The sequence below is a fragment of the Eleutherodactylus coqui genome, chromosome 9 (genome assembly GCF_035609145.1).
Source record: "Eleutherodactylus coqui strain aEleCoq1 chromosome 9, aEleCoq1.hap1, whole genome shotgun sequence".
NCBI lineage: Eukaryota > Metazoa > Chordata > Amphibia > Anura > Eleutherodactylidae > Eleutherodactylus > Eleutherodactylus coqui.
The window spans coordinates 91,624,270-91,649,887 of NC_089845.1; the positions used below are offsets into that span (position 1 = coordinate 91,624,270).

At 42.7% G+C, this 25,618-nt stretch overlaps 1 protein-coding gene across 1 annotated transcript in view; it reads left to right on the forward strand.

The window, feature by feature from the left end:
• The window catches only part of SPIDR (scaffold protein involved in DNA repair), a 331,433-nt gene that overhangs the window by 158,586 nt on the left and 147,229 nt on the right, over positions 1–25,618 (forward strand). The window contains exons 9-10 of the mRNA XM_066578067.1: positions 5,611–5,815; positions 10,710–10,966. Coding sequence (XP_066434164.1) covers positions 5,611–5,815; positions 10,710–10,966 — 462 coding nt within the window. The remainder of the gene's footprint in view (positions 1–5,610; positions 5,816–10,709; positions 10,967–25,618) is intronic.

The following is a 25,618-nucleotide window of genomic DNA, read 5'->3' on the forward strand; positions in this document are numbered from 1 at the left end:
CCAACTGTTTGCATTGTTTACTATGTCTTTTTACTGTAAGATGAGGAATACATCCAGCTGTCTGTGCAAGTCATCTTCATATTTGCTGGAAGAACTGTAAAAACGTGCACTTTTTTCGCCAGTTTGAGTAATATGATCATGCTTTATCTTTCTGAAATGCAGATGATTCCTGATTGTGAGGCCTGGGGGAATTACATTGTCCTTTTTGCATCTGGATTGGAAGATGATACACTATCCACTTGTGCCAGTTTCTTCAGAGGTTTTTCAGGTTCATTTGTATTCGTTACAGTGGGTAATCTTCCATTGTATAGCAAATATAGCGTGGAGCTGGCTAACATGGTACAAAGAGGTTTTTGTTATACCTCTCGATAATGGGAGATGCCCCAATGTACCAAATGTAAATGAACCTGAATGGCTAAAACAGTACCATGCTGTTTTCTATTTTGGCATGCATTAATTAAATATCTACTGTCCACATTTCATAAAGGGGTATACTGGTAAATTAAGGTCCAGCAGATGGGTGCAAACTGATAGATTGGTGAGGGCCCTACCGCTGGGACGCCCATCAATCCTCTGCGGCGTCACTCTAACCAGGAATCCATCAGTTCGCACAGAGCCGGCCACGGATGTGTAGTGCTTGGCGGTTTCTATCAGCCCATTAAAAGGAATTCAGCTGAGGCACGCATGTGGGACCAGCTCCCTGTGCAAATTGACGGGATCCTGGTCGGAGCAGCGCTGCAGAGGTAAGTGGAAGTGGGTTAAATGGGATCCCTCGTACTCTGGATCGGTTTACTGGAATACATATATCAAACCACACAAATCTTAATCTGCAAGATATTGGCTAATAAAAATTATAGTTAACAGTAAGTTTAGCCTGTACATTTAGGGAAAGCATTTGTAATCTATTTGGGGTCATGTTTTCCACTTTTTGCCAGTTGCGTTTTATAAATTTTAGTCCTATGGTAAAATCAGGAGCAGAAACATTACTCTTTTCATGGCAACTATATTGTCCAAATAGGGGGATTCTTGTAATAGGATTATATTAAAGGGAAGGGACGGGATAGTGAGTCAGGTGAAGTATTTTTTTATACTCTCCTGCTCCCATGAATCAATGGTGTTCTCCTCTAAAGTCGGCGCTGCGCGAAAATATAACCCTTTTCAGAGTCACATGTGCACACTCCCATACAAGTCTATGGTTGAGCGCACGCACAAGACAAAAAAGTCAGATTTTCGTGCTGCACGTAGACTTCAGAGCGGCACAACGCTGGATCGTGGGAGCTGGTGAGTATAAAAAAATACATCACCTGGCTCCCTGTAATGTTCCCTAACAGCAACATAACTTAGTATATGCTGCTGTGGGGACGTGACAGCTTCCCTTTAAAGAGTTACTAAACTTTTATTTATTTTCATAAATCAGAGCAAGTAGAAAAAATAATTTGTAATATATATATTTTTGCAGAAAATTGTATCTTTCTATACCTATAAACCTCTTCTCCCCCACTTCCCTTCCGCTTGCACTGAGCACTCACTCTGAATGTACTGATAACATTTGTACACAGAGACATCAGATTAAAACTATAGCACATAGAAGTCTGGAGAGGAGAAAGGGACAAGGAGGAGGAAGATGTTGCTGGAGGGAGACAGAGTGAAACACAGATACTGCTTCAGCAGCTTTCTAGCAAGTGTTTTATCTAACCACAGACCTAGATTCACATCTAAACTCACACCTCCTCCTGGAGCTGAGCTCAGAGAAAAGTGACAATCAGAAAGGCAAGGTAGAAGTCATATAATGGTTAGAAAAGCTGCCTTGTCTTGTGTACGCACACACATAACTGTTTATGCTACAGTGTCATCCAGAAGTTTATCTACACTCTGAGGAATTACTGTTGAGGAGCCCTCTTATGTGGAAATACTCTCCAGAGACAGATATATTACAACCAGAGATGAGCGAGTATACTCGATAAGGCACATTACTCGAGCGAGTAGTGCCTTAGCCGAGTATCTCCCAGCTCGCCTCTAAAGATTCGGGGGCCGGCGTGGGTGACAGGTGAGTTGCAGGGGGGGGGGGGGGGGGGGAGGAAGAGAGAGATCTCCCCGCCGTTCCTCCCCGCTCTCCCCCCTGCCCCCCGCTGGCCCCCGGATCTTTAGAGATGGGCGGAAAGATACTCGGCTAAGGCACTACTCGCTCGAGTAATGTGCCTTAGCGAGTATACTCGCTCATCTCTAATTACAGCTTCATCAGCCCTTTCAGTTTCAATGCTACCATTCCATAGACCCACGACTTCTTATCTTATTACCTACTTCCTATCTAAGGGTGTGTTGTGACGAAACGATTATCGTTCGAATGAGCAAAAGTCAACGATAATCATTTGGTCTCAATGCGAGCCAACGATGTACAAGAATCATTTGCTTTTCGGTCGGCGTTTATTTTATACAGGCATAAAAGCAATCGTTGGCTCGTTTGGTTTACACAGCAAACGTTCAGTCCCTCTTATTTGCTTATGCTTATGAAGGACTGAATAATTCTCATTTGAACTATGCATTTGCCAGTCTAACCAGGCTGCACGTGAGCAAATGAGTTAGCTTTGACATCACTGGCTCCTTCAAACGAGATTCGACTACTTAAAAAAATATCTTTTTAGAGGAGGTGTAATAGGAGGCAAAAGGTTTTATAATTTTTGACCAAATATGTTGATTGTCTTGCCAAGCATCATTTAATAAGATAAAATGAATGCACCTCTAATGTGAAAGTACCAAGACTTGCTGCTGCCTGCTCAGAAAGTACTAGACCAGTGAGGGCAAACCTTTTAGAGACCGAGTGCCCAAACTGCAACCCAAAACTCTCTTATTTATTGCAAAGTGCCAACATGTCAGGGGGCGGGGCTTATCACAACATATGATTTTACCCTCGTCGTTCTAAAAGGGACAGGGCCGCTTCAAAATAGACAGCGTGCAGATTTTGACTGCTTTTTGGCTGCGGAAATGCTGCAGAACGTCCTCAGCAGCCCCCAGTATAATAGTGAAACCCCAGAGCGGCCCCCAGTATAATAGTGACACCCCACAACAGCCCCCAATATAATTGTGACACCCCACAGCGGCCCCCAGTATAATGTATAATAGTGCCCCCCCCCCCCCCCCCCCCAGCAGGCACAGCGATAATAGTGATCCCCCTTCCCAGCGGCCCCCAGTATAATAGTGACACCCCACAGCGGCCCCTAGTCTAATAGTGACACCGCCCCCAGTGCAATAGTGACTCCCCCAGCGTCCCCCAGTATAATAGTGACACCCCCACAACGTCCCCCAGTGTAATAGCGACACCGCACATTGGCCCTCAGTGTAATAGCGACACCACACATTGGCCCCCAGTGTAATAGCGACATCCCACAGTGGCCCCCAATAGTGACAGCAACTCCTCTGAGACCCGCATACTTACCCCCTTCCTTCTCGTGGAAGCTTCGCTGTTCGGAATTGCTGCTCGGCGCTGATCCCAGGTGCACACTGTGACATCAGTGTGCTGCCGGACACGCCCTCCCCCTGCTCTCGCGGAACCTAAGAGGAGACGTCAGGGGAGGAGGATCCTAGGTGCACACTGACGTCACAGTGTGCGCAGGGATCAGCGCAGCTGAGTGAATGCCGGCAGGGGAGCTGCGACCCCTGCCAGTATTCACTAAAGTGGTAAGCAGCCGATGGCAGCACGTGCCAGCAGGGAGGGCTCTGAGTGCTATAGGTTTCTCCACCACTGCACTAGACCATTATTTCATAAACCAATTTTGTTTCACCTCTCTATCAGTTTCCTGTTAGTTTGCGCACTTACTGCTTGTCTTCCTCAACTTCTGGTACCCGAAAAGACATGCTTATTGGTCTTTTCCATACCATATAATTCAAAATAAAAACTTTATTAATACAAAATGACATTATTTATAACTCAGAAGTGGTTGCAGGTATTGAAAAAAAAAATGACTGCACCTATCAACTTCTGATGAAATTCTACCCTTAACCCCTTCCCGCTGCAGGACGTACATTTACGTCCCGGAGCTTCTGGGTATGTATGAAGAGAGGTCGCGGGGCGACTTCTCTTCATTCAGCGCCGGTGTCAGTTGTTTATTACATCTGACACCCGCGGGCAATAGCCGCGATTGGCTGTTCGGCTGATCGCGGCTAATAACCCTTTAAATGCCTGTGAGATCGGGGGAGCCGTGCAGGTGTCATGGCAGCCGTGGGCCTTCTGAAAGGCCCCAGGGCTGCCTTAGGAGACTGCCTATCAAGCCATCCACGTGGGTTGGCTTGATATGCTGCCTGTCAAATTGCAGTATGACGTAATACTGTAGCATTATGTCAAATTGCAGTATGACGTAATACTGTAGCATTATGTCATACTGCAGGAGCAATCAAAGCATTACATGTTGTAGTTCCCCAGAGGGGGCTTTAAAAGTAAAGAAAAAAAAATCAACAAAGTTTTTTTTAATTGAAAAAAAAAGGTTATAAAAGTTTAAATCACCCCCTTTTGCCATATATGTAGTTAAAAAAATCTAAATAATAAAATAAAAATACATATTTGGTATCGCCGTGTCCGTAAAAGTCCCATCTATAAACGTAGCCCATTATTCAACCCACACGGTGAACGTCATCCGAAAAAAAAAAAAAATGCCAGAAATGCACTTTTTTAGTCTCCCGGTCTCCCAGAAAAAGCGCAATTAAAAGCGATCAAAAAGCTGTATGTATTCTGAATTAGTACTAATGAAAACTACAGGACATCTTGCAAAAAATGAGCCCTCGCTCAACTACGTTGATGGAAAAATAAAAAAGTTATTGCGCGTACAAAATGACCGCAGAAAATAATTGAAAAAAATTAAATCTTTGAAAAAAAATAGTATAGTAAAAAAAAAACTATACAAGTTTGGTATCGTAGTAATCGTACTGACCCATAGAATAAAGTTATTATGTAGTTTTTGTTGCAGTTTGTGTACCGTACAAGCAAGATGCACTGAAATATGGCGGAATGTGTTTTTTTTTTCCATTTCAATCCTCTTAGAATTTTTTAAGTTTTTCAGTACATTATATGGGGCAGTAAATAGCACCATTGAAAACTACAACTCGTCCCGCCAAAAACGAGCTCTCAGGCAGCGACGTCGATAGATAAATAAAGGAGATACGTGTTTTGTTTTTTTTAAAGAGGGGAGGAAAAAACGAAAATGGAAAAAAAGGGGTTAAATTATGTATCCCATGACCCGCTTTCCAAGTTTTTTGCACTGAATCCAAGATGGCAGTTACTAAGATAGTCAACAGACACCACCACTGTGCCCTAAAGTTTTCCGCCATCCATCGAAGTGTTCTACAAAGTTTCCTACCTGTATCTCTTTTCCTTCAGAAGACATTCTGGGTGGCCTTGACCTTTGAATCACTCTGTATAGCTGATTGCTTCACACAATACGTTTTATTTTATTATGAGATATTTAAAAAGGATACAATAATTTTTCTTATTGATTGCAGTTCATTGAGAAACCCTGTGTTCTATTATGCGCTCATCAGATTTCAAGACAAACCTGTTGAATTTGCTGCAAAGGATCATGTTACAGTCTTTAACTTCTGGCTTAAAAATCTCTCTTTCAGGCAAAAACTCAATCCACAGAACCAAAATGCATCAATCATTATAAATACACATTTCAGCCAAAGGATGATGACCGACCCTACAGAGGACATTGAGAATAAAGCACACTGTCCCAATGCGATGATGCTGAAAAAACAACCGCTGCCTTTATGTTTAACTTTAAGAATGGACCTTGGCAATCTTGATCTTTGTTCAGAAAAGCAGCAGGTGAGTCTTACTTCGGCCTGTTTATTGTGTATATGTGTATATATATATATAATATATGCGCTGCAATATGTTTAAGGCCTGTTCGTACATTGTTTCTTGTTCCATCACAGGCTCTCGTCTGGATCGCCGATCGTACGAATGCTGGAAATTAATGAAACGTTTTCAAATGGGGAATTTATTGATCTCCTTTTGAGTAACGGCAGCCTGTGGTTCTGTCCAGGTTTCCGTCTGGATGCAGTTTTGAGCAATCCATCCAGATGGAAACCTGTGACAGAACCCAGGGACAGAGAAAGAAATGAGGTGTGAACAGGCCCTTAGAAAAATGATTAAAACTGGCAGAGGATCCCGAATAGTGAGACACAGATGATTTCTTCCATCTTTACCAAACATCTCAAACATTTTTGGAGACTGATAAGATACTTAAGAATTTTAGATCTCCAAGGGGGATTGCAGATCCGTGTGTGTGCTCTTACAGGGACACTAAATTTAGAAAAAAAAAAAAATATCTTCCCCTCTTTTGATCATATTGCAACCTGAAAATATGTAAAGACTTGTATATGTATGCTAGTAGATCAGCTACTGGGACAGTCCTGTGTTGAACTGTTAGGCCTCCCTCACACAGGGCGTTTGCAGAAACGTAGCGTTTTGCAACGCTGCGTTTGCTGCAGATTCCACCCCGTTTCAGCAGCGCTCGCATACTTTATGCCAGCATTTTGGCTGCGGTTTCAGCTCGGCTGAAAACGCAGCCAAGAATGCTGAAAAGAAAAAAAAAAATCAATACTCACCTAGCCGCTGCAGTCCGGGTCGCGGCCGCTGGTCTCTGCAGCTGATCCGGGTTTCCTTGGCACTCCCAAGTCTATTGCCGGAGGCCAGGTTTGAGAACCCCGGCTCCGGCAATAGAGTGCTGTGATTGGTTGTCGGCGCTTGCTCGATGCCCAATCACAGCCCTTCATTGACTGTCTCAGCCAATCAGCGCCGGCAAGCTCTGATTGGCTGAGACAGTCAATGAAGGGATGTGATTGGGTATCGAGCAAGCGCCAACAACCAATCACAGCACTCTATTACCGGAGTCGGGGTTCTCAAACCTGGCCTCCGGCAATAGACTTGGGAGTGCTGAGGAAGCCCGGATCAGCGGCAGAGAGCAGCGGCCGCAACCCGGACCACAGTGGCTAGGTGAGTATTACTTTCTTTTCTTTCTCTACCTAGCTGGGACAGATTTTCGGGGTAGGGCTTCTATTACAAGCCCTCACCCCGAAAATCGGCGAGCGGTTAACGCTGCCAAAAACGCGGCACCGAGTGTTGCCGCGTTTTCAGCAGTACTAAAACCACTGCCCATTCATTTCAATGGGCGATGCAGGGCTGAAAACGGCCAAAAATAGAACATGCATCGCTGTCAAAGCGCAGCGTTGGGAGGCGCTGCGTTTTCAGCCCTGTGAGAGCAGCCCCATTGAAATGAATGGGAGTGTTGTACAGCGTTCAGCGCTGGGCTGAAAAGGCAGCGCTAAACGCTGTATAAAACGCCCTGTGTGAGGGAGGCCTTAGGCAGATTCTTTTGTTTACTTTTATTACTCCCTTCTAGGTTTAGTAGAACTTTGAGAGATGGTTTCCATGAAAGATGGAAACCAGCTGCCTCGTAGAATTCTTTTGGACGCTAGTGTTACAAATATATGCAGCCATACACAGAAAAAAATGATCATATATATATATATATATATATATATAAGGAGAGCAATTATAAGCCCCGTGTGTTAGGGCAGCAGAAATACAGTCCTAAGCTCTCGCTCATGACCTGTAGTTTGCGGGTTCAATCCCCGCGTGGTTCAGTTAGCCGGCTCAAGGTTGACTCAGCCTTCCATCCTTCCGATGTTAGTAAAATGAGAACCCAGCTTGCTTGGGGGTAGAGATGACGGGGGAAGGCAATGGCAAACCACCCCGTAAAAACAGTCTGCCAAGAAAACGTCACGATGTGAATGTCGCCCTACGAGTCGGTTATGACTCGGTGCTAGCATCAGGGGACTTTACCTCTACCTTACCAAAGGAGATGCTTTTTAATTTTTCTTATCCGCATTTTAAAATCTTATTACTCTATTTGTAATTGGCCAGAAGAAATGCCAGACAACCAGTCATGTATGTAAACTCTAGTTTCTAACTTACATTTCTGGCCAGCTTTGCAAACGTGTAGGACAAACACAATAGGTCAGGGCTTTTCCAGCATTTCTGCCTGATAGAAAGGTATGTAGCATTAGAGACCATTACCAAGAATTTGCTCCAACTCTACTCATAAGTTCATACATGGTATAGAACGATTCAGGGCAACATTGTCAAATCTCCACTTTCTATGTTTTAAATATATCAAATACATTGTATGATTACAATATTTATTAGGCCTAATTATCACGCGGCGGAAATCAGCGGCGATGCCCCGCAGCTATTGAACCTAATAGCGCAATGCTCACGTTGCAGAATTCCACCCCGTGAAAGCACCCGTAATCACCTGCGGCATGTCCTATTTGCCGTGGGCATAAGCGAGGATGGCTTCCAATGCAGTCAATGGAAGCCGTCCGTCACGCTATCTTCCACTGTAGCTTCCCTGCCGGCCACGTCATATGACCTGGCCGGCACGTCATGTGACGCTGTGAGCGTGTCATGTGACGCTGCCGGCGCGTCGTGCTCTACTGCGCATGCACGCCGGAGCGTCATGCAGGAATTTGGGCGGCGGATCTGGAGGTAAGTATGGGGTCTCTGGGGTGGGGGGGGGGGGGGCGCCGTGACGGACTCCATTGCGGAATTCCGCTTGCGGAGCCCGTTACGGACGTGTGCACTAGGCCTTAATGTAGAGAAGATCTACAGTATTTAAGTTGAAGTATTTTGCCTACAAACTACTTTAAGTCAATATTATAGATGTATGTTGGTTCACATGGCCCCTGCACTGATATATCTTTAAATATTTAAAGGGACTATATCACCTAAGTGTTTATGTATTAAGTAAAACTAGATAGTAAAACCTTTTTTTTTTTTTAATGCAGTTGTCTGTACATGATTATGAGGATGCCTATCTTTCCTGAGTTGTATTTAACAGCATTTAGAAGATCTGCTATACGGCTGCTTTAGGGGCCATTCATACGATGGACAGGAAGGCGACCTATTGACTTTGTGCGCGAGACTGTTCTAGACATGATCTGTGACCTGTATAGATCATTTTGCAGGGAGGTGAAGTAGATATTCACAGCTGATCACCTATTGTGAATGGCGGATCTTGTGTTACCTACATTTAGGTGTTAACTAAGGATGAGCGAGTATACTCGCTAAGGCACTACTCGCTCGAGTAATGTGCCTTAGCCGAGTATCTCCCTGCTCGTCCCTAAAGATTCGGGGACCGCTGCGGCTGACAGGTGAGTCGCGGCGGGGAGCAGGGGAGAGTGGGCGGTAGAGAGGGAGAGAGAGATCTCCCCTTCGTTCCTCCCGCTCTCCCCCGCAGCTCCCTGCTCCGCGGCGGCACCCGAATCTTTAAGGGCGAGCGGGGAGATACTCGTCTAAGGCACATTACTCGAGCGAGTAGTGCCTTAGCGAGTATACTCGCTCATCCTTAGTGTTAACCCTCCAGTGTAATCCTGCCTGTGATGTTAGACTGCTGCAAAAGCTTTCTTTACAGATCAGAAATTAACAAACTAGTATTAAACTCTGTGGTGAGTGTGAAAAATGCAGGATTTTAGAACTTGTTAAAAAAAATAAAATAAATTGTGACCAAAATTTTAAAAATTCACCAAAACTTTAAAAATGTTTGACACAAAAATTTGATTTATATAAAAGTCACTTTCTGATGACCCATTCCCTTTAAATCATCGGCTATTCATTAATACTTAAGTAGCTTCAATAACATAGCTTTCATGTGTATTTGTGCTACGGCTAAACGGCAAATTTGTGAGGCCAAAGATCATATTGTCATGCTAGCTAGTTTGCAGCTAATGAAAGTGAATGTGGTTACGCAGAAATTCTGTAGGTTCGGATTTCTGCTGACTGTTGTTTTACGATAACTTCTGGATCAAAGCATGACCACATTTACTTCATTACTTGCTTTGTACAGTAGTAGTGCAGTACTGTAATACATAGAAGTGCACACGTTTGAAAATATCCGTTTACTGTCTGAGGTCTCTTAGAGGTATAATACTACTTACACAGGGACTCTTACTGTGCATTGCCAGCCTCTCTGCTGTTTGAGCCTATCCAACGTGTCACCTCATGCAATACTGGCTTTAGCCAGCATATAGCGCTCTTGTACAACGGCAAAAGAAGAGTAAGCCCCCTACCCCCTAGGAAAACCTGGATACAAATTGGATTGGAAAGGGTTAATTAATCTGGGAGATAAGATAGTGTACAAATTTTCCAAATGCCTTCTCCAGCTAGCTGGAACAGTAGTATAAACTTATTAGAGTGAAGCAGGGAAATATATCAAAGGATAGAATGACAGCTTCTCTGATAGCGAGAAGAGGAGAATTATTTTCTTGGCAGTGATTCTCGCCAAACGATGATTGATGTAAACTATTGCATGTCCCTATGTGAGGGATTGCTCGTCTCAGGTTTGCATACATTCAAAACACATTAGTAAAGCCCTTTTAATTTCACGGCTAGTCTATAATCAGATCAAATCACGGGCTTGAAGGATCAATGGCAAGAAAATCATGAACCACTTTAAGACTCAATTGGGAGAAAAGTGCCACTTCAATTCTGTTATTCATTTTCTGCATTAGTAGAAATCTCTCGTCCTGCAATATTACTATTACCAGTTTAGAAGTTTGATGATTTGGCTTTAAACCTTTCTGTAAAATATTGGTAGTTTCATCAAGAATTATTTTATGTCAAATCTGCTAATCCCATAAGTGAATTGATTTGCCAGGTTTCAGGTATCAGCAGCCACATTCAAAGTTCTGTCAGTATTCAAGAGAAGGAATTCGCATCAAGCATCGGCGTAAACGATTCTCTTCTGGATCTCGTGGAAACCCAGGGGGCCGCAGGCTGGAAAGAAGCCTATATACATGTGGTTGTTCAGCGTGTATATCATCTTACATCAAAGGATGCGCCATGTTCTCTCCTGCAGATGAAAAGCATTAAAACCAATGATCCTTCTGCAAATTCTCAAAGGCCAGAATGCAGGTCAGTTCACAAGTAAACAGTATACAATAATGGGTGAGAATGTACTTCTTCTATCCAAATGTTAATCAACCCAGGAATCCAGCTAAAAGCGACGTTACGTTGTTGGAAGTTTTGTGGTATTCTAAAGATTTTCTCTGTACGGTTAATTTACGGTTTTGTGGTTTCGTTTGCAGGCTGTATATCAAAAACATCATGGCAAAATGTTCTGGATCCGTCATCGAAATATTAGTGAATGTTTAAAGTCTTAAGTGCACCCGTATTGTTATCAACTGGGCAGAACAGCGCTCGGATGGATTTCATCCGCTGTTTGCTGTAGTTTCGACCGCTGTGCCTCAGGTTGTTCTCGTATTATGAAGGTCTTACAAATAGACGAATTATGCTGAGCAGCGATTTGCGTTCTCATTTTAGTAATCCTAGAGTACACGGTCACTAACCAAGTCAGTCTAGTTGAAAAGATTGTTCAATTAGATCAAGATAAATGGGATGTAAAGTACTGTAAAACGTTTATAGGTTTATTTGAGAGTGCTCCTGTCAATCCAACCTGATCAGCTTCTACGAGGGGGTAAGTTGGACCGGGGAGAGTCACTGGATCTTGTGTTTTTGCACTTTTCCAAAGCGTCTGATACTGTGCCACATAGAAGGTTGTTATATAAAATGAGAATGCTTGGTCTGGGCAAGAATGTGTGTAAGTGGGTAAGTAACTGGCTCAGTGATAGAAAGCAGAGGGTGGTTATAAATGGTATCTACTCTGATTGGGTCACCGTTACTAGTGGGGTACCACAGGGGCAGTACTATTCTTTTTAATATATTTATTAATGATCTGGTAGAAGGATTGGGCAGTAAAATATCAATATTTGCAGATGACACAAAACTATGTAAAGATATTAACACGAGAGAACGCAAGGAGATTGCAAGAGCATCTGGATAAGTAGGGGGTTTGTGCAGAAAAGTGGCAAATGAGGTTTAACACTGGTAAATGTAAGGTTATGCACATGGGCAGGGAAATACATGTCACCATTACACACTAAATGGGAAACCACTGGGAAACACTGACATGGAAAAGGGCTTGGGGGTTTTAGTTAACTGTAAGATTAACTGGAGCAACCAGTGTCAGGTAGCTGCTGCCAAGGCAAATAGGATCATGGGGGGGCAACAAAAGAGGTCCAGAGGCACATGACGAGGACATTGTTCTTCCTGTTTACAAGTCACTGATCAGACCACACATGGAATATTGGGTACAGTTTTGGCACCCATATTCAAGAAGGACATATCAGAGCTTGAGCAGGTAATAAATAAAATGGGCGGACTAAAATACCCAGAGAGGTAATCAAAATTGGGGTTATTTAGTTTAGAAACAAGGCGGCTGACGGTGACCTAATAACAATGTATAAATATATCAGGGGACAATACAGAGATCTCTCCCATCATCTATTTATACGTGTGACTGTAACAAGGGGGCGCTCTCTGTCTAGAGGACATAAGGTTTCTACACCGACCTAGAAGGGGATTCTTTACTGTAAGAGCAGTGAGACTATGGAACTCTGTCTGAGGATGTGGTGATGACAATTTTTGCTAAGAGTCCTGGAAGCCTTTCTTGAGCTATACAACATTACATGTTATAATCATTAATAACTTCAGTTCAAAAGTTTTATTTTTGTCAATTAACCAAATGCAAAGGAAATGAACAAAAAAGAAATCGAATTATTATTTCATGTGACCACCATTTGCCTTCAAAACAGCATTATTTTCTCCAGGCAGACTTGCACACATTTTTCTGAAGAAACTCTGGAGGGAAGTTGTTCCAAACATCTTGGAGAACTAACCCCAGATCTTCTGTGGATGTAGACTCGCTCAAATCCTTCTGTCTCTCCATGTAATCCCAGACAGACTCTATGATGATGTGATCAGCGACTCTGTGGGGACCATATCATCATTTCCAGAACTCCTGGTGGTTCTTTATGCTGAAGACCTTTCTTAATAAGATTATACTGTAGCTTCTCCTTTTAGGCCTCCCTCACACATGTGTTGCGGTAAGGACCGTGATTTAAATCGTGGCGCTTTGCCGCGTTTTCGTCTGATCCTACGGCTGACGCTGGCTTTGATGAGGAGCACTAAACACTCAAAAATAGAACAGACACTGCTCAAAAATTGTGGCACTGGAAAGCGCTACGATCAAGCGGCTGTTTGAGCGGTCCTATTGAAAACAATGGAAGCGTTTTACCACGATTAGCGCGTGCTAATTATGGTAAAAAACATCCGTGTGAATGAGGCCTTATATTTCCTGTATTCCTTTGTACCTACACTGATCTTGTCAGTGTTTGTTTCCTGCTATGCTCTTTCCTACTTTTACTGGATCCTCATAGGGTATATCCTTACTACTGTTGTATGTAATAGTTCTATAGCCCCACTTATTGGAAGATAGTTTCCCTATAAGTCATTTGGGGTTCTTGCTCCTTATCAGTTCAAAGCAGGGTTCTAGTTGGCAGCTGAGAGACCTTTAACATGGATCTGAATGGGAACGGTTTCTCTTTTTGGAGACGGCCAAGATGGTGTAGAGAACACAGGCTTTGCAATGCTTCCTTGGAAATTAAAGGGGTTAATTGCATACGGTCACTGCGATCACTGAAGGAAGAAGAAAATGCGGACCATATTGCAGTGGCCTGAGTTGTTACTACAGTTCAACTCCCATTGCATTCAGTGAGAACTGCGACTGCAATGCCAACCTGGTCCACTGCGCTATGGTCAATGCATTCTGCTTCCTATGCTGACCACAGCGGTCCCGGGAAACAGCTGATCAGTCATTAATAGAACAATTTCTTCAAGTGCCAGAATACCCCTTTAATGGTCAGTATGAAAACTGCAGGATTTTCTTAAAATATATAGAGCATGACATCAAAAATGTAAGCGAAAAAAAAATTCTTTAAAAACCATGTTTAACACAAAAGCATGATTTATACAATAAGTTATTTTCTGATGATAAATTCCCTTTACGTCCACCTGCACACGGCAGCCGGATTCCATATGCAGGATCATGCAGCGTAATCCAACCCTGTGCGCCTCCGGCGTCTGTGTGTACCTGTATTTTGTCTTGATAATCTGTACTGCGGATGGACCAGGCGACTTGCCGTCAGACATGCGTAATACAGACTTTTTTTTTTTAAAGTCCTGCGCTAATTATTGGAGGGCCGCGGGTCTGACGGCTTCCATTGACTTCAATGGAAGCTGTCTGCGAGGAATCTGCGAAAAAATAGAGCATGCTGTAATTTTTTTTTCTTCTCGCGAGCGGATTTTCACACTTGCTGTCCGCTCATGTGTGGGGGCATGCAGATGCTCTATTAGTTTGAATTTGTGCAGAATGCCGTGGGTCGTCCGCCCCGGAGACTATCGCAGATTCCGTAATTCAAACTTGCCTGTGTGCAGGCTGTCTAAGAGTTGAATAGAAAATATGCAAAAAATGTGCTGCGCAGATATAAAGTATATTCACATCTTATTTACTACTTATGTGTCTTTTAAAACCTCTTATTGCCTGAAGTATTGTTCATTGATCGCTGCTGCACTGAAACACGGAAATAGACTGCTTCCTTTTCAGTAAGTGCGTTCCTGTTAGAGAACGGGAGTATTGTAATATATATAAGCAGGTAGTCTTGAGTTCATATAAATGTCTGTAAAATAACACCCTGCTGAAAGGTGAACTCTTACTTCCTGCTCTTCTGCTTATCACGCCAAGATTTCCAGAAGACTATAGTTAACAATGCTGCTCTTTAATAAAGATAGTAGCCCTTCATGCCACATAGATAGTCTTATACTTTAGAATGCTGTACGGAGGTAAAGTGGAGCTTTTACATCACTGGTGTTTGAACCTTTTTATCAGTTTTTCCCATAAATAAGCAATTAAAGGGGTTTTCCAAACAAAATGCTATTGATGACCTATCTTTAGGATTCTAATTGAAGTCAATGGGAGCTGCACCTGCAGTTAGAAGCTTCAGCCACTACATCGGAGTCGGAGCAGCAGCTTCATATCCGACCCCTGTGTCTAGAGGTGCTGACAGCAGACGACCACTCAGCTGATCAGTTGGGATCCTGAATGGCCAACCCTGGGGGATCAACTATTGGTGACTTTTTCTAAGGATAGGTCATCAATTGTATTTTGCCTGGGAAACTCCTTTAAATGTAATTTTCATCCAAAACCTAATAATCTGCTATTTATTAGTAAGTTCAAAGTTGGAGAAATTGCCCAAGTTTGGTCATTATGAGATCTGTATTTGCAGCTATGAAGGACATGGTTGTGACATCAAAAGTGCAGCCGAGATGATTGTCACTTGTGAGTTGGCATCTGATGGTCATTTTTAATACACTTAATGCAAATGAATTAAGAAAGGTCTTCCAGAATTGCTGCATTTTCTGTTTTTATTTTCAGGAAAAAATTCTCTATAGGTCTCTTTGCTATCAATCGCTAGATCATGTCAATGGCAGCTGTATGTAAAACATTTTAATAGCCGCTTCCAGACAGTTTCTTGTAAACGTGTTTGCAATGTGGTTACTTACCCTCCTGACCTACATATTCCAGACCTGTTAGCCATTCCGGAATATTCACTGTAAGTTCTCTCCTTGGTCAGATACATAGAGATGACCAAAGGATTTTTCACAGATTCTACATTCCTCTATCCAGGGGTCATAAAACTGGTATTTCCTACTGATAACCGCTTCAAATGCAAATCATTACAAGTGAAGATTTATGAAAGCATGTGGTTGTACAGGATGATCCTAGAGTTCTGGTCTGTTAAATAATAAACTCACACACATTTAATCGCCCTTGTGTCCTTTGACATTCATTAGGACTATTTAGCTGTTTGGAAACTCAAGTTTGGTGCCAGGAGCCAGTCAGAAAGCAGAGGAGGGGTTGAAGATCACAGAGAGCCCCGACCACTGTCTAGTAATGAACCACCCAATGGATCATTTTAGCCTCATTTACATACGGTGTGCAGCATTATAAAAAGTTGACTTTTATGGTTTCTGATTAAGTAGGAGTAGCAGAAATATATGTAGAGCAGTCTTCTTCCTGCAATGTGCAGAGTGCTGAGCTATTGCAGAGACTTCGCCCGCCCACTGTGTCTGCAGTAGGTCAGCATTCCTTTCTAGCCAGTGAATGCTACATCACAGGGACGTGACTTTCACTGACCTGCAGGAGGAAGAATGTGAGGAATACACGCTTCATAACAAGCTGGCTGGCTTGCGGTTAACTGACCCCGAGGGACTGGACAAGATCAGTGAGGAGAAGATTCCTTAGGCTGGCTGTCCACGGGCGAGGTGTCATTGCAAGATCTATGGTGATAAATTGAACGCAGAGTTCGCATGACATGCTTTCCATAAGATAACTATGGAAAGTGTAGCCCACTGCACACAAGCGGAAAATCATAGTGATTCTCCGCGGTGAGCCTATCATTAATTTGAATGCATCGTGGAGACCTTTTAGCGCTACCCCCTCGTCCCCTGCGGTGTAATATTGCCAGCGATATTCTGTCGTGGCCATGGACAGGCGAATTTGCCTGGGGAAGAATAGGTGAGTGTAGAATTTTTTTTCTTCAAAATGACAAAACCCCTTTAAGGTCTCATGTCCACGGCTGTTTCCGTAAAACGCTGACCCGCAGCATTAAACCGTTATTTGAAAAGAGCGGGTCTGCCGGGAGACGCCACACATGGCTGCGAGTGTACTGCGCTGCCCGTGTATCACACTCGCGATCATGTGCAGTGTGACTTTTTTTTTACAAATTCCCCGCTTTGTTTTTTTACAGCAGGTTTGCATATAAAAACACATATATGCAATGTATTGCATATGGACAGCATTGTATTCACTTCCTACAAGTATATATATAGGGCTTACATCACGTGGTACGCAGAGAAATAGAGCATACTGTGATATGTTTCTCATGTGTATCAACACACAGTGTCTACACACATGTGCACGGATCAGTGAAAGTCCATTGACTCCATTCAACCACGTGTCACGCGGTTGTGCAACGCACGTGTATAATGCAGTGGAAAACCATCCATGGGCATGAGCCCTTAGTCTCTGGTCTAGTGTGTTGAAAAAGAAAATGGGCAATTCCTTGTTGCTTTCTTTTTTCCTCGGTTTCCAGTGATCCATTTAAGACGCGGAGTCCTATTAGTTTAGTTCCTCTCATTTCCTAATATACTATTTATTACATCCCATGATGCCACATTGATGGAACTAACATCACCATGGCCTGTTTTTGGCATAATCAATAGTTTTCTTTTGTACTTTATAAAAAAATCTCAAAGGTTCTCTCAATGTATCATGTCCATTATAAGTATATACTTAATGCCTGTGGTGTGGAATATATGCTGCTAAGGTACGTTTATTCAGCTCTCACATGGAATGTTTGCCTGTGTGAGGCTGATTGCCTTGAACATTGCCCTCACATCCGGTACCATGTACTTTGGTTTTCTTTGGCCTTCTTCTCTGTACTGTTTGCTTTTGTGTGGGTGATGTAGATTGTACATGGACTGATAATCATTACTCTGAGGTCATTTATGTGTATGTATGCCTTCCAAAAGACAAATAGTCCACTTGAAAATGTTTACATGGTGTTTAGTAAGTCAACAGAAGAAGAGTTTTTTTTTCATATGTCATCGTTTTTTTCTGTTTTATCCCAGTGAACTAAATTGGGACCAACATTTTTCAATGCTCCCTGCATATATTTACATTTATGTCAATGTACACTTCCTGTTGAAACCATAAGAAACATATGTTTCTAAAAGTATATTTCCGGAGATTTGAGCAAAAACTGTGTAGGTTATGTATATCAAAGTTTTTATACCAAAACTGCTATGTGTGCTTAATAAAAATCCAGGTCTCTGCTTTTATTTTCATAAGGTTATGTCCCAAACTGCCATGCATATTGCTTTTAGTTGACTGTCATGTAGAAGGAGAAGCTGGCTACTTCCTCCCTTACTGGTTTAACCACATGCCAGATATGAAATTGGAGGCACATAGGGGTATATATGGATACCATAGATTTCTATAAATAATGTTCCACTGCTTCATAATATGGCCCTGTGCACGGGTAGTTAGGCCTCCCTCACACAGGGCGTTTTCAGCAGCGTTTTCAGCAGCGTTTTCAGCCCAGCGCTAAACGCTGTACAACACTCCCATTCATTTCAATGGGGCTGCTCACACAGGGCTGAAAACGCTGCTTTGAAAAACGCTGCGTTTTGAAAGCGCTGCATGTTCTATTCTTGGGCGTTTTCAGCTGAGTCTCCCATTGAAATGAATGGGCAGCCTCTTCAGCTGGGCTGAAAAGGCAGCTGAAAGCTCAGCTGAAAGCTCGGCTGAAAAGGCAGCGTTTTGCAAACGCCCTGTGTGAGGGAGGCCTTAGCCTACTTCGCCTCACTGGAAATATAATAGTAATCTTTATTTGTATAGCTCCAACATATTCAGCAGCGCTTACATAGACGGGGAATACAGAAAGACAAAAGTACAAACATTACAGAACCACGGTTACATAGTAATCAATTGATGGAAGCAATGGGGGTGAGGGTCCTGCTCCAACGAGCTTACATACTATAAGTAATGGGGTGATACAGAAGGTAAAGGGGCTGGAGATGTGCACTGTATGGCGAGGTGGAGAGTGAGGGATGTTATACACATAGACAATGGTCAGACATTTGGCCATGTGACGGCAGAATCGGTATGACTGCAAGGGCAGTTCATGGTGGCTGGTAAGAATTGCAGTTATAAGGTCAGGGAGCATGTTATCAGGCGGCGTACAGAGGGGTTTGTTTAGGGAATGCGGTATACCTCTCTGAAGAGGTACATTTTTAGAGCATGCCTGAAGTTCTGTGAGTCCTGGATTGCCCGGGTAGCCTTTGGTAGTGCGTTCCAGAGGACTGGTGCTGCTCTGGAGAAGTCTTTGAGGCGGGAATGAGATGTTCAAATTAGAGGGGTGCGCAGTCTAGTTTCGTTAGCAGAGCGGAGAGCCTGGGCTGGGTGATGGATTGAGATGAGGGAGGCGATGTAGGGTGGCGCTGCGCTGTGGAGGGCTTTGTGGATGAAGGTAGCGAGCTTAAATTGAATTCTGTATTTAACGGGGAGCCAGTGCAGTAACTGGCACAGGGCAGAGGCATCCGAGTAGCGACTGGACAGGAAGATGAGCCTGGCTGCCGCATGTAGGGTGGATTGGAGAGGGTAGAGTCTGGTGCAGGGGAGGTCGATCAGCAACGAGTTGTAGTAATCGAGCCGAGAGTGGATGAGGACAACAATAAGTGTTTTTAGTATGCCTACAGTGAGAAAAGAGCGGATTCTTGTAATGTTCTTGAGGTGCAGCTGACATGTTTGGGCAAGAGATTGGATGTAGGGGGTAGATCGGAGTTGAATATGACCCCGAGGCAGTGGGCATGTTGTCTAGGAGTTATGGTGGCGTCACACACTGAGATGGAGATGTCAGGATGAGGTCGGTTAGTGGAGGGTGGAAATACCAGTAAGTCAGTTTTAGAGAGGTTTAGTTTTAGATATAGAGAGGACATAGTGTTAGAGACAGCGGACAGACAGTCGGTGATGTTTTGGAGGAAAGGTGCAGAGATGTCCCCGGAAGAGGTGTATAGCTGGGTGTCATCAGCATAGAGGTTATATCTATATAAGTAATGATTAGATTCTAATTTAGTGAAAAAACGGCCATTCATAATGTGCTGTTCACATAAGTGACCCAAAGTGCAATTCTGGAATTAACTGAATACATTGTAATAATGTCAAGTATAGAAAGCTAGTGTCTTATTTATCCACAAATGCCAAATTGAACAAGTCCGTCTGAGTCTTGTTTTAAATATGCCCTAGGATGATATCTCTCACATACTCATCTAAAAGCATACTGTATTTGTGCGTCATCAATATTATAATATCCTTGCATTCATTTTTTTTTGTTTTACCACTGCAAATCAAGTTTGAAGTGGCTGCCATTAGGGGTCTCCCTCTCAGCATCTTTGAAATCCACTGCCAGTCATTAGGCATTTGGCTTCTCTAGTAACAGAGACATAGAGAGACTGTTGCTAAATGTAACAGAGGGTAAGCAACAAGGTGCTGCCTTGCAGCTGATTGGAAACAAGCAGGGCAGTATTGGAAGTTTGGGAGAGGAAGTTCTAAATATTGGCAGAATTTTTGGTTTAGGACATGTCCCCCATCTTTATGTAAATTGCAAACAGCAGAGCAGCAGAAACATAGGAAAAGCTACATGGAAAATTAATTTAAAGAGCTTAAACTGGGTGCAGACAGCGGCTAATGAAGACCTAGGTTGCTTTTGAAACTTTTTTGAAAACTCAGGTACTCTTTAAAAGTCCAATAGCAAATTTCAAGTCCTTCTCAATTTTTATGGGCAGCCAATCTAGTGTGTGAAGGATTGGTGTTATGGAAGTTTGTCAGGGTTGTTTGCTTGTTAACCACCTGCAGCATATTGAACTAACCATTGGTGGCATATTGCTTTTTCCAGTAGGCCTAGGTATAGGTCATTACATCACTTAAGTGGTGAGATTATTTTTGCAGTGTACCCCAGTTGTGTGAAGATTTAGTAATGGCAGAGAAGGCCTTTGACTCCACCGAGAGATATGTTCGCCACTAATTACCATTCATAGCTATAAACATACATGTTTGGCACTAATCATATACTGTATGTTTTCTGGGAAATTGGGGGAAAATTGCTTTCAGATGAACAAGTCTGACTGTTATCCTATGGCCAGATTAAGATATGTCCGCTTTGAGCACCCTGAACTCTCTGAACTTCAGAAATCAATTTCTTGACAGTTCGTGTACTCTGGCTCTCTTCCTCCGTGTTCTTGATTGAAAGCCTTGGCCTCCTCACTTAAACTTTTGTTACTGATCATCAGGAGGATCATAATTCTATCCTGGATTGTTAATGGCATCAAATCCAAGAAATACAGTGCTAAAAGTTTGTCTTAAAGGAAACCCCTAAGTTATGGGCCCAAAGGCCATTGAACTGGGGGTCTGGGGAGCGTTGTTTGTATACTTGCCAGGCGCCCCATTCCTGAGCTGTGTCCCTCTGAAGTCCATGCGTGCCGGCAGTGTGACTCCTTCTGTGCACACGTCTCACATCTCTGTGGGAGATGTGCATGCACAGAAGGAAATATACCTCTGCAGCGCCACTCATTGGATGGCAGCATGCCTTCAAATCAATGCTGGACCCTTTATACAGGTCTGTAGAGCAATGATTGGGAATTGTCAACCAAGCCAGAATCCATACACAGACAGCTGTTTCGGGTTTTTGCCTGTCATTAGTTGGCAATAGAATTCTGGCTTGGCTAGTGAGAGGCCTATGACATGGGTCACGCTGCTGGCGCGTTTGGCCTTCAAAGGGACACCGCTCAAGAATGGGGGCACTCGGTGAGTACTAAACACTCCTCGGTCACCCCATTCCCTGACCTTTGAGCCCCATATCGTAGTTTAACCAGAACACAGCAAGTTCATGGACCGAACTTGTTTTCGAGCATATTGTGCGCTGTATTATGGGGATAAAATATGCAATCCTTATTCGGAGCCGAGATCAATCAGTTGTCAGTGCTGTACACTAAATTTGTTTCGTAACATTAGTATATAATCATTATTCAGAGATTTATAAAAACTGCCTAATGCAAAAACAGTTTGTTGCTCCCAGCAACCAATCACAGCACAGCTTTCATTCCTCATATGAAAACTGCTCTGTGATTGGTTGCGATGGACAGCAAAGACAGTTTTCATAAATCTTCTTCTTAGTACATTTCATTTCATCAGAATGTGCACTGAACTTGTTTTCTCAAAGTTTAAAGCTTTTTCTCTACCACTGGGAAATATGTATTTAGATGATTCTTTCTTCCATTTGATAGAGCAGCCTACAAGCAAAGCATCTGTGGTTGTAACTCCTTTTCATTCACTTTTGGACTGATCTTGTTTTGGGAACAAGCTTAACCATTATACTAATTTTAAAGCGACCCTCCGGTCCTGGATTAACAAAGATGGCCGCACCTGCTTCTCTCACTACCTGATGCACATTGTGCATTGGTAATCTAAGAAACTACATGCTGCTCTTACTGCCAGTGCTGCTCACATGAGACATACTGGTCAAGCAAAGCAGGTGTATTGTCTTAGGTCTTATTCCAGTCGGTGGTGCTGCAGAGGTATTGTTCCATCTCCCTTATTTGCATATTACCCAGAGGAGCATGAATATCCTTATAAGTCTTCTCACTAACTCACCTTCTAGGTGCTTTCCCTAAGGAGAAAATATAGCGTTCCTGACTATTGTCTTAGACTAATGATGCATACTAGTGCACGGTGTATATCAGGTAGTCAGAGGAGCTGATGCAGCCATCTATGTTTGTCAAGGCCCAGAGGGTCACATGGCACAGTGCGGACTCTGCCGGCAGAGCGACTGGGCTGCGATGAGTACAACGCTATTAGATACTCAAAAGCGTTGTACGCATACGCCTGTGTAAATGAGCCCTTAAGAGTCTGACTTTCAGAGACAGCCAAGCACCCAAAGGAGAAGGCAGAAATTGTATTTTACTGGTCTTGCCTTCATGATCACTCTCCACATAGTGACATTGCTGCTGCATGAATTTGGTCTCTCTGATTATATGATTGCCAGGTGACCTGTCACATGACCATGCTGCTGGGTTTAACAAAACCTGCTATAGCTCTGACAGTTGTCACTTTTCAGGGCTGTCTTCTCCTATAACTGGAGCTGCTATGACATATGTAGTTATTTGTGAATTGATGAAAAATACCTAAAATTCAAGATCTACTATCTATGGAAGAGCTAGAGCAGGGTTTAGTTGATATGTCCAGTGATAAGTCTCCTGGAGTTGACTGTCTCCAGTTGGAGGTCTGCTATAAACACATAGAACAGTTGAGATTGGGCCTTGGCTTCACGGAATGTGGCCAAGGCCTTCAACTCTGAGTGCTAATGTTTGCATGGGTCTTGGATAACTTTGGTATGGGCCCTACATTCACAAAATGGGTGTCTATCCTCTACAACAAACTTAGGGCAAATATCTCAATAAATGATCATTGTTCCCCGTTTTTCGAGCATATATTATACTGCTGCTAAATGTAAGATATGGAACTCACTTCCACTGTTGGTGCCGGGATGCATTATAGTCTAATGACCCTGCCAAAGGGATTGTATTTACTTGCAATAGTTCCAATTCCAAAATCCTTTTTTTTCCTTTAACCTACAATACTCCTCTTATTTATATGTTGAAGCTCTAGACACAAGCTCCATATTACATCCTTACGGAGACCCAAGGTACAGAGAGAGATGGCCTTGTCTGACTTCTACCTATGTTTTTTGGCAGGGCAGCTAAGATACTGGGTGGAGCCTTTGTCATTGATCTCTGCCATTATTTGGCATATCGTACAGACACCCATACTTTGTGATCTGTACTGGAGCGTCCCACATGATATCCATGAAAACTACTGCCACCTTACACGTTGGCACTACAGGCGTGGCATGCTCCCAAGGACATTACACAGTTCAATAGTCGCCTTCCTTTAGTCCCTTTGTTACGTAGCTCTTTTTACTGACCTTTACACTTTGGAGGGCTTTAGTTGCTTGGAGATGTGTAGTGTGAATAACCTTGGGGACATGTATACTGGGGGAGCACTAAAATCCTTCATGCAATTACAGAAGTAGTTTGGCTTACCCATATACAGGAGTGTTCCTGAATAAATGGGATGGTGGTCATGTGGTCGCACTACCGCTTCATGGGAAACCTGTTAAGATGCACTTGACATAACTCGGATAACACGTTTAATGAAAGTGAATATATATGACTTTGTTATAGCTTTACGAATAGAGTATTATGTTTGTCTTTTTTTCCCCACCACAGTTTAGTAGATCTTCCTAACGAGGTCACCTTATCTTCTAAACAAGACCATTTCATGGTCTGCATGTACAGCTTACTTTGTAATTCTTGAATCCTTAGCTAATAATGTGGCATTTGGTGGTGATAAGCATCTGCATAGACACCTCACATAATATAGTGAGCGCTAACCACTTCCTTTGCTTATTCTGCTTATCATAATGAAGACAGGAGTCCCAGAATTTTTATTGCAATGCCTTTTTTTATTGCATGGTGGCTCAGTGGTTAGCACCGTTGCCTTGCTGCGCTGGGGTACTAGGTTTAAATCCATTCTTGTCTTAAAAATACACACATTTGAACAATCCTAAATTCTTGCAATGGTGTATGTACCCTTCAAGGCCACAAAAGTCTTTGGTCATCTTCATAGAGACTTTAAAAATGACCAATTTAGTCTTCGTCAGAAAACATTGTTAATTTCAACACAAAAATGTGGAATACTCTTTCTAGAGCTAGGTCAGGGAATATATCAGTGTTGTCATATGTGGGAAACAATTGGTCTACATGTTAATATGCTAAAGCCAAGCACTTTAAAAAAAAAAATAATAAAAAACTTGGCAGTTTCCCCTCAGACTATGGCTGACATTTCTGTTGACTATGGCCCAGAGAACAACATGGCAGCTTGTACACACTTTGTTCTCTACTGGTGCCAACATCTTAATGACTATGAGATTTGGTATTTGTACAATATTGAAGAAAACATTCGAGAACTTGTCTTTGACAGTGAAGAGTCTTGTTGTTTTTGTATCTAGCATATTTTCTTTTCTCTCGTTTCAGAGTTTTTCTGATGCTGTTTACAACATACCATTCATATTTCCAACACAACATGTAGACGCGCTCTTAGCAACACAGATGACATTAGATTGCGGGCTGGCTGCTCTCTCCCCTATTAACTTAAACATAAACAGGAAATAGATAACTAAACAGCTCTCGGCTACCCGTCTCATACTGAAATCTTATGTGGGATCTCTTGATTCAGCATTTATTTGGTATCAGCTAATTTTAGCTTATTCTGTACAGCTCAGACATGATTAAAATGAGCGTTTTGAAATTGCGCTTTTTTTTTACAACTTTTTTCAGGGTAGCATACATATTTGTGCAAAAACCTTTTTTGTAGAGAAAATGGGATGGTTCCGAGAAGATCTTGCTTGTTGCTATGGAATTTATATGAATATCAAAATGCCTGAAAAGTCGTAAAATCGGGGTGCATACTGTGGGAAAGAAAGAGGCATGGCACTGTTGGTGGGTCCATTAGCACCCACTAGCTTAATTTCATTAGCTGCCCTAATACAGAAAATTCTGTCTCTATGGCGGATCTTATTTTATAATTCCTTTTTTCCCCCTTTTCTTAGAAAAATAGCATACAATGCATTCAGACAGTCTTTGGCCCCTTTCACCTTTTTACATGTGGTTGGTGAGGCCTTTGACAAATTAAAGCAAAAATCTTTTTTTCGCCATAGTTCTGCACTCAATTTTGGCCATTTTTTACAAATAGAAAAAAAACCCAAAACGTTTTGCATTGACATAAGTATTCAGACTCTGTACTCAGTACTTGGTTGAAGCACATTCGGCAACTATTATAGCTCCAGTTGTCTTGGTTATGATGCAACAAGTTTTGTACACCTGGATTTAGGCATTTTCTGTCATTCCTCTTTGCAGAACATCAAGCTGTGTCAGGTTGGATGGGGACCATCTGTGCACAACCATTTTCAGATTTCTTCAGAGATGTTCGAT